General features: G+C 51.9%; 1 protein-coding gene across 6 annotated transcripts in view; it reads left to right on the top strand.

Annotated features, from left to right (window-relative positions):
- The first annotated feature begins 2,505 nt into the window (after nt 1-2,505).
- Nucleotides 2,506-10,064, top strand: part of SDCBP2 (syndecan binding protein (syntenin) 2) — a 19,356-nt gene continuing 11,797 nt past the window's right edge. For 2 of the 6 annotated variants that reach the window (XR_001363818.1, XM_014546571.1), the window contains exon 1: nt 2,506-2,778. Coding sequence is in view for 1 of the 6 variants with exons in the window: in XM_014546571.1 (XP_014402057.1) it covers nt 2,521-2,778 (258 nt within the window). In the remaining 5 variants the exon portion in view is untranslated. Of the gene's footprint in view, nt 2,779-3,880; nt 4,006-6,883; nt 7,093-7,840; nt 7,866-10,064 lie in introns of those variants that run through there. The other 4 variants (XM_005874782.2, XM_014546572.1, XM_014546574.1 and 1 more) reach the window with 4 other exon arrangements.

Below are 10,064 nucleotides of genomic sequence, written 5' to 3'. Positions count from 1 at the left end.
GGGGAGGAGGGTGTCATTTGGTTTAGTCAGGATCTCTATTTCCTACTTTTCTTTGGCCTTGAAGACCTGGCCTAAGGGGGCCCATCGCCCACGGTTTACTTCATGCTTCAGGACCACGTGGCACAGCCCTGGGTGTGTCCACACTTCAGCTTCAAGCTGCATTTGTCTCACAGAAGAGAAAACATGACTTGGAGCCACTTTCCAGCGTGTAACTAGGGAAGGGGCTTTCCTCTCGCGCCTGCTCACAGGGATGAAAGGAGCCACGGAGAGAGACCTTTCAAGCACCTGGGGCAGGATCTTTAGTTCCACAGGCAGGACTGGAAGGGACTTCCAAGCCTGTATGTAGATAATCTTTATGAGTTTATTTGAGCCAAACTGATGACAACTGCTGGGAGGCAAAATCTCAATGGATTGAGAAAATGCTCTGGAGAATGGCAGCTTATTTTATACGCTGGGATAAAGGGAGAAGGGAAGGAGGGTTCCTTGAAATCCATTAGTGGTAGATTAAGGAGGCGGGAGAAAGCAAAGTGGGGACATCTCTGGGATTGGATAAAAAGGCAAAATAGAGAAACCCTATTGGTGTTTGCCTTGGTGGGTACAGGATAGTTAATGAACATTTACAGCACATCGAGGGGGTACGCTGGGAGCAAGGTAACGAGGAGCGGTTCCGGGACCTCCTGCTCCGGTGCAGGCAGCTGCGCCTTGATGGGCCTGGAAAAGGTTACTCTGCCATTTCAGAGGTGTGCTCTCTTAGTGTGAAAAGACAATAGACGGGTTCACTTAAGGTAAAGATCCACCTTTGCCCAGGAAGCTACATGCCTAGGATGTGACTCCCGTCCCCGCCCCCCTCCCGCCCAGTGACCCGCTTTCAGTTAGGAATTTCAGCGTTCAGATCCTCCTCTGTGGTTACTTTCGGCCTCTGAGTTTGTAAAGCCACCATGCAGGCCTCCCTGAGCTTGTCAGGGTTAGTATGTGGCCCCCTTTTCGTCCACTGTGCTACATTAATAATAGCTGCTTTTCTTGCTATTGTCTCTTATATTTCCTATGGGACTCTTGGCTGTAAGCTCCTCAGAGGGGAGCAGTTCTCTCCTCCAGGGGGCCGAACACCAGCCGGGCCCGGGTCAGGGTCTGACACCCGAGCCTAGTGCAGCTCCACCCAGGCTTGTCATGGGGACTGACCTGGACCTGCCTGGCCTGGTGAGCAGCCCTGATACTCACCCCACCCTGTGTGGGTGCCCTGCGTCATCACATGGGACTGCCCCGCACACAGGGCACCAAGTGTGACAGGCACCTTGGTACAACTAAACACCAGGAACTAAACACAATTTGTCCTCCTTTCTGTTTAATTTTATGTGATTATTTTGTGGGGGATATGTAATACATTCAAATGTTTCAAAATTTAAAAGGCACCAAAAAATGTACTATAGAAAAGATCCCCTCCTATCCCAGCACACAATCAATCTAAATTCCTTTTTAAAACAAATGTAATTTGCTTCCTCTTTGAAAAATCATAAGCACTCAAAGCAAAAACTAACTTTGAAACAAAACAAAACTCCACCACCTTAGAATAAACACAAAAGTACAAACCCAAAACCCCACCCGCCATCCAGATTTTCAGCATTTAGTATGGGCCCTCCCAGACCGTTGTCAATGTAGATCCACTTTCAAAACAATAAAAGCAAATCACAAGAAGAGTATCACAGTCCTGATCATGCCAGTATCTCAGGGACATTCCCCATGGCTTCTTCCTTAAACAACGTTGATAGCTGTGCGATCGTCCATAGGTACTGACTTATAATCAGACCTCATGATGGGCATTTGGGATTTCTAGATTTGCCTATTGTAAGCAACATGGTGATGGGCCCTGAGACCTCACTTGTTTGTTTGCCTACTTGTTTGTTTGCTGCCTCCGGCACACCCCCCACTGGGGACGTGCCCGCAACCAAGGTACATGCCCTTGACCAGAATCGAACCCGAGACCCTTCAGTCCACAGGCCGACGCTCTATCCACTGAGCCAAACCGGTTAGGGCCATAGGTACTGACTTTTAATCAGACCTCATGATGGGCATTTGGGATTTCTAGATTTGCCTATTATAAGCAACATGGTGATGGGCCCTGAGACCTCACTGCCTACTTGTTTGTTTGTTTATTTATTTATAATGTATTTTTATTGCTTTCAGAGAGGAAGGGAGAGGGAGAAATATCAATGATGAGAAAGAATCACAGATCAGCTGCCTCCTGCACACCTCCCAGTGGGGACTGAACCCACAACCCTGGCAGGTACCCCTGACTGGAATCGAACCCGGGACCCCCCAGTCCGCAGGCCAACGCTCTATCCACTGAGCAAATCGACCAGGGCTATTTTTTGTAACAAATTCCCAGAAGAGGAAATGCTGGATCACGATTTTTTAAGACCCTGGATACCCCTCAAACTGCCTTCATGTTCAGCAGGACTGGTGTCCAATGAAAATCTGAAGGCCAAGAAGTTTTGGTTCAAATCTCTCTTAATAGTAACAGCTATGTGTGCCCCAAACCCACCTCCACATCTAGACAAAGGCCAGAGCCCTCCGCTGGGCCTGGTGGCCTCTGTTTGCCCTGCCCAGAGAATTACCTGGGCCTGCCCGAGTCCCAGGCCTGGTGAGTCAGCTGACCAGGAGCGGGCACCACCCTCCAGGAGCAGGAACGCAGCTGGGACAAGGGCCACCACCTTCCAGGGAGGGAAACAGACTCTCTGGGCAGTGACTGGAGAAGGACGTGCAGCAGCTCCAGGCCTGCAGGTAAGATCTGCCTCCCCCTTCACCCCAGCTCCCCTATAGACTGGGGCCCAGGTAAGCGAGGTTTGTCCTCACCCTGTCCTGAGCTTTTTGGGATATCCCAGGCAGTTTCCTTTCCAGGTGCTTCACTCTGGGAGCGAAATGTGAACTGGGGTTTCCTCCTCTGATCCCAGCCCTGGGCCAGGTTTGAGGGCTGAGAGATCTTTATCCAGGCCAGGGCCCCAGCCTCCTTCTGCCTGCCTGTGAGGGTGCTCAGGGAGATGGGACCCATACTTTACTCCTCGAAGTGGGCCCTTAAAGGCCAGGCAAAAGTAAGCCGATTTCCACAGGAACGGAGTGCAGGCCTCAGTTTCTGTTACTGCCTGAGGCTGTTTCTATCCACAGCCTCCCTACCATAGCCAGGAACATCTTGGGCCAGTGGCTTGACCCCTCTAAAACCTGGTTTCCTCATTTGGAGACTGAAAATACCCCTAAAATCAGGAGAACTAAATGAGGTAATGGACATGAGGGGCCAGGACGTGCCCTCCACACAGCAGAGCCCCAGCAATGGAAAGGGTGCTTAAAATGCAGCCGATGTGCCGGGCACGCACTGCCGTGACTGCTTTGCCCAAACTAATAAGTCTTATGCCACCATCACTCCTTACCTGGGCTCCCCGTGTCCACTGTGGCCCCTCCAGTCGATTTTCTAAACATCAGCCAGAGGGGGCCCATTAAAATGAAACTTGGACCCTGTCATTCTGCTGCTCAAAATTCTCCAGAGGCCCCAGGGTAAAGGCCAAGTCCTGGCCAGGACCCACCAGCCCTCCAGGCACTGCGACTCCTCCTCCGAACCACTGACTGCCTCACTGGTCAGATGTTCCCTAGACACCATAGGCAGCCCTACCTCAGGTGGCAGCGCTCTGTCCTCGGCCGGACTGCTCTTCCCTACCCTTCAGGCTTTTACTTGTCACCCACCACCCCCTCCCCAAGCAGTGAGGCTCTTCCAGACCTCCTGACACTCTACCCTCCACCCTCTTACCTTTCTCCCCATCGCTTCCCACCACCTCACACAGCAGAAGCACTTACTTATCCTCAGCCAGGAGGTTAGCACTCCTCCGGGGCAGACTTCGCTTTTGTTCAATGCCTTCCTACTGGCCCCTAGAACAGTGCTGGGATGGAAGTGCTCAGTAAATACCCTGAGTGAACAACAGCTAATGATTGCTGTGTGCCCTTCAGGTGCCCGGCACTGTGGTAAGTGCTTTCCATACAAAGCTTATCTCTATTTAAGAATCTTTTCACCTCCACGATAACTCTGTGATGCATTGTTCCCTGCATTACAACAGAAATGACGTTCAAAAGGGACTTGTCCATGCTTGTTCTCACAAGGTCCTGGCTCCTGCCCTGCCCTGCCTCTCCTGGGCTGGCTGGGGAGCAGCTGCATTCTCTGAAGAAGTCCCCAGCTTTTCTCCAGCAGGCAGGACACCCTGAGAGGAGGAGGGGGTCTGTGCCGGTGGCCTAGCAACAGCCTCTTCCTTTCCGACTCACCATAATCCTGGGCTAATTTGGCCTTCCAGGAGCTATTCCTCTGCCGCTCTAACCCACGCTTCACTCCTGCACACTGTCTTCTGAGATGGATGAGTTGTCCACAGAACAAGTGGGAGTCCCTCGCCTCAGCTCTCGGGAACACAGTGTTCCAGAGGAGTGTTCTCACCCTGAGTCCAAAGATGCAGCTGAACTCTGAGGACCTGACTGCCGATGTGTTGTGGGTGTTGTTATTGCTGATATAAAAAAATAGTGAGGCTCAGGGATGGACATTCTGCAGAGTGCGGCGGGAGAAGAAAATTCCTTCCAGAGGGGCTAACTGTGCGATTCCATCAGCACTGAACTGAGCAAATTCGTCCCTTGCCAGCGTGTGGGAGCCAGACGTTCAATCTGCCTCATTAGGCTGACTTATCTCCCTTTCTAGGCCCAGGGTATTTGTTCAAAGGACTTCTTGGGCTTTCTCTTCCCTTTGTGTCTGCTTTTCCATTTCTTTAAGAAATGGTAACCGGATGCCTGCTGGGTGCCAGGCCCTGGGCTCAGTACTGGGGATTCAGAAATGAGCAACATTCTTGGCCAGAGAGGGAAGACAGGCAAACAAATACAAAACAGTGGAAATCCCACCCAGAAATGCCAAAAGCCTTGATCACAGCAGGTGATTAATCAGCATTAGTGGAGTAAATGTTGAATAGGTGACTATAAATCCTGTGGTCTAGAAAAGGGGGGCTGTGGGTGAGGACATTTTGGGGAAAATTTAGAATTGGAGTCCACCAGATGAATAAGGGGGAGGGAGAAGGCGTGACTGGCATTGAAGTCAAAGGGCACAGCCATGAACAAGCAGGCTGAGTTTTAGGATCAGCTGTCTGGAATGAATGAAATGCAAGGTGAGTGTAGAAGAGGGTGAGATTGGAGCTGTACCAGGAGTCAGGTCATGGGAATGTGAATACGAAGTTGAAGTTTGAGATTTATCATAAGGAAAAGAGCTGGGTCTGGATGACTTCACGAGCAGGTGCTGAGGATAACGCCCGGGCTTCTGGCTTAGACCTTGGGTTGGATTTGGTGGGGCGGCCGAGGAGGGGCGGCAAAGCTGGGGAAAATGGGTTCAGGCGGTAGTAAAGATGTGGAAGGCGGCTGGACTCCTGGCCTGGGCCTCCCTGTCCCTGGAATAGCACCCCCACTCCCACCCTCCTGAACCCTCCATACTTCGGTCTTCTCAGGGTCTCCTTCCTTCCTCCAAGTGGCCTTCCTGTTGCCCTCGCCTTTTGTCCTGCACTCCATAAACCCACCCGCCCGAACCCCTTGTAAAATGCAGTGGGTCCAATTTTGCTGTAGGAAGTGATCTGCTCGGCCAAGCACAAGTCCCCTAACCTGGGCAGCAGGGGCTCAGATCCCTCAGTCACCCGGCTGGGAACACTGGGTGAGTCAGTGTGGAGTGGGGCGAGGCACTTGCGGCTCAGGGCCAGGCAGGTGCAGGCACCCCCAACCCCCCTCAAGAAACCGGTGAGAGAGTGGGCGGGACGGTGACGTCACAAAGGGTACGAACTAGTCGGTCAAAGAAGCTTCGGAGTCCTAAGGAGGTGGGGCTGGGGGTGTGGGTTCAGATTCCTTTTCAGTTTGAGCAACAGGCAGCGGGAAACGCAGGAGTATTGACTGTCCGCCTCCGCTCCCACAGCCGCCTTGGTACAGAACCTTGTCAGCGGCGAGCAGCTCAACTGCACCGATTGCTTCGGAGGCAATAAGTGGCCCTCAGGGGTCCGTGGCCACGGGGCACAAGCCCCTTTAAAGCTCGATTTGACCGGTAGCCTCCAGCCGGTAAAGAGAGAACCGCGGGGCCTGGCCAAGCCTTCTTCCTGCCTCTTAATCTGCTGCTTTACCTGATCTTTTTGTGGGTGCCAGCGCCCGCTCCGGGCGCCTTGCCAACCCTGACAGCGTGGCTCAGTGGTGGGGCAGGGACCTATGAGCCCTGAGGTCATGGTGGGGTTGGGCACTTTCCCGGGTTGCGGGCTCCATCCCCAGGGGTGGGCGTGCAGGGGGCAGCCGATCAGTGATTCTCATCATTGCTGTTTCTCTTTCCCCCCTTCCTCTCTGAAATCCACAAAAATATATTAAAAAAGAAAGAAGGAGGCCGAGTGGATTCTAGTAACCAACCACGCCAACAACCCACTCCGCGGGGAAGCAGGCATTTCCAACCCCGCAACCGGAAAGCATTTGGGGCAGTGGTTCTCAACCTTGGCTGCACATTAGCATCACCTGGGAATCTTTTTAAAATCCTGATTTCTGGGCCTCATCCTCCAGAAATTCTGTTTCTTTGTTATGGGGTGGGGCCACAACATTAGTAACAAAGAAACAGAATTTCCGGAGGATGAGGCCCAGAAATCAGGATTTTAAAAAGATTCCCAGGTGATTCTAATGTGCAGCCAAGGTTGAGAACCACTGCTCTACACCTAAGAACCTGAATCTTCAAGGCCGAGGTGGGCCAGACGCATGCGCCCTAGACGCCACCGCGCACCCTAGCGGCCTGGCGGGGCCTCTGCGCAGTCGCCGTAGCCCATAGCAACCGGGAGCGGTCGCTTCCGGCGGGAATCGAACTGCGAGGGGATTGGAGTCCGAGTGTCTGGAGATCGATGAACAGGCGGCCTGACCGACTGGGAAGCTGGCCCGGGGTGAAGCACGAACCCCAGGGACCCCGGGGCGCTCTCTGGACCCCGGGCATGGAGTCTGTGCTTGGCGGCTCCCATTTGACAGCGGGGATTGCGGCTGAGGGAGGGGGCGGGTTTGTCCACAGCGGCCATTTCCTCGGTAAGAAATTGATAGGATGCCCTCCCTGCCTTAGAACAAGGAGAGAGGAGGGCGGTGAAAGTAATTTATAATAAAAGATGACGCACTTCACTATTGGGCTACACCCGATCATGCTCGTCCCTGACAAAATGATTAAGTTTGGATTATTAAAACACAACATCCAACTGAATTTTGCCAACAGTTTATAGTTGACATTTTAAAAAAATACATTTTATTGATTTTTTTACAGAGAGGAAGGGAGAGGGATAGAGAGTTAGAAACATCAATCAGCTGCCTCCTGCACACCCCCCACTAGGGATGTGTCCTCAACCAAGGTACATACCCTTAACCGGAATCGAACCCGGGACCCCTCAGTCCTCAGGCCGATGCTCTATCCACTAAGCCAAACCAGCCAGGACTATAGTTGGCATCTTAAGTCGCAGGCTAATGTATTTGCATACAGGCGTGGAATCGCTGTGGCAGCTACGAATGCAGACACGCATGGGTGTGTGCTGGTGACTGACCTGTGGTGAGAAGGATCGACAGTGATGTTCCAAAATGGTGAACAAAACAAAGTATAACTTCCCTCGATTGACCTGGTTCATGCACTTCTGGAGATAATTTATTGTATGTGAAAGCCAGGGGGGATTTTGTATATTTTGTATTTGTATATAAAACAGGTTATAAGCAGGTGTTTTGCCTCCCTGAAGGTTTGCAGGACAGAGGACATTTACTGTGGTGAATTATTCCGTGCATGACAAGAGGTCCAGATCCCTGCTCCCTGCTTCCTGAAGGCTAGTAGTGTCCCCTCAAAATGCCCTCACAAAATTCCACTCTGGGCTTTGGGAAAAACTGATTTATTCAGTCAAATAAGTTTTGCCAGCCTTCACGTGCTGGGCACGTTTGGTGGGAAGGCATGGAGTGGTGAAAGGGGTGGGTGGGTAGGCGGGAGGGAGGCCCCCGCCCTTCTGAGGTTGGGTCCAGTGTGAGAAAATACCCAGATAGTAATCGTATGATATGCTAAACAGGCCCTAACCGGTTTGGCTCAATGGATAGAGCGTCGGCCTGTGGACTGAAAGGTCCCGGGTTCGATTCGGTCAAGGGCATGTACCTTGGTTGTGGACACATCCCCAGTAGGGGGTGTGCAGGAGGCAGCTGATTGATGTTTCTCTCTCATCGATGTTTCTAACTCTCTATCCCTCTCCCTTCCTCTCTGTAAAAAATCAATAAAATATATTAAAAGAAATATGCTAAACAGCTTGGTAATAGAGGCAGTACAGCTCAGGTTAGGAACAAAAGAAGGCCTAGAAGGTCCCGTGACCTCAAAAACAGAGAAGTAGCTTTTGAGCTGAGCCTTGAAAGGGCGCCAGGCAGAGAAGGTGGCGGGCCAAGCAGAGGGGCCAGCATGACTGAAAGAGGGCCAGGGCCCCCCACACAGTAGACGTTCACATTCTGTGAATGAGACACAGCCATGCTTGCTGGCAGGGAGCATTCCCCACTCTACCATGAACTGCTCAAAACTGCGACAAGGCAGGGGAATACCAGCCTCTTGATGCCCCCCAGAGCCCCAGACTGAGTTGGGACCCCGAGCAGGTGACAGTGGTGGAAGGGCCACTGAAACGGAGAAAGGGTTGTGTGGTCCTGGCCTGGGAGTGATTTCCAGGAAGTGGCTCTCTGATTCCCCTCTCCCAGAGGGCAGCTGCTAAAAATACAGCCTCCCTGTTGCTTCATCGTTGGGAAAAAACAGGGCAGGGGTAGCCTCTCACCGCTGTTCGTGCGAGGTTGTGCTGGCACGGGGTGTTCTGGGCAGATGGTACCTGCCGAGGACTGTCCTAAGACAAAAACCTCCCAGAGTATGTGCACAGGGGGAGGCCACAGGCAGACGGCCCCCCAGCTGGTCTAAAGGAGGTCAGCGTCAGTCTCCCTCTCCCCCTGGGAGATCCCTGACCTCATGAGATGATCATTTCTTCCCCGAAGGCCAGGCGAGGGCAGGATCTGGAACTAAACGGGCTGGCTGGGTACTTGGGGAAATAGGAAAGCACTAGCAGCCCCTCTGGAGGTAGGCTGAGTGTTGCTATGCACGACCCCTGCTCTTGCATTGCCCAACGTTCTTATGGTTTTCAATACAGTTAGAAGTGAAGAATTTTATATTTCCATATCTTACAATGTTGGCACTAATTCAAATAAAAAACACCTAAGACTGTGAGAGGTGAACAAGACTGTAGGACTGCTGGGTCTTGTTTCCATCTCAGGAAGGCGGGTGTCCTCAGGACATCAAAGCTTTAAAGAGAAAAGTGAGAGCCGGGCAGAGTGCAGTGCTTCTGGCAATATCACCGAGTTAGTCTCCACGCTAGGGGTGAGGGGCTCCATGACAAGTGAGAAGGCCCAGCCCTGCCATTTTGGAACTCCCAGTCGAACAAGGTAGATGGACAATTAAAGAGGCAACTACAGGCAATTGAATAATCAGCACAAGCAAGGACATGGGTGGGGGTGGGGGAAGAGAGCACAAATCAAGGCAGGCTTCCCGAAAGAAGAGTGCTCTGACCTGGGACTTGGAAACGATTAGCAGTTAGCCAGGCAGGAAGTGGAAGGGGTAGAGGAGTATTCAGAGGGAGGGACTAGCATATGCAAAGGCCTGGAGACACGAAAAAAACTCGACTTATTCAAGAATCTGAAAGCAGCCCCTTCCTCACATTTCATCTAGGCAGGAAATAAAGCATCACTTGTAATTCCTTTGAATTTCTTTGGATACCTTGCTCCAAGGTCTTACTGACTCTCCTCTGGGACACTTAGAAGGAATTTGGAAATGTTCATGGTGCTCCCCCAAGTCCCCATTCCTTCCTGTTCTCTGTGGAGTTTTTAAATTCTGCTACAGTTTGTGTGCCTGTTTTTAAGAATTTCCGTTGGTCTCACTTCACTGTGGCCAAGATCAAGGCTAGAAATGGGTTATACAGTAGGAACTCAAATGTCCAGAAGTGAAAAGGGGCGTGGGG

Source organism: Myotis brandtii, unplaced genomic scaffold, assembly GCF_000412655.1.
Source record: "Myotis brandtii unplaced genomic scaffold, ASM41265v1 scaffold450, whole genome shotgun sequence".
Classification (NCBI taxonomy): Eukaryota; Metazoa; Chordata; class Mammalia; order Chiroptera; family Vespertilionidae; genus Myotis; species Myotis brandtii.
Note: the sequence above shows the minus strand (reverse complement) of the source record. Positions and strands in the feature narration are given on the sequence as shown.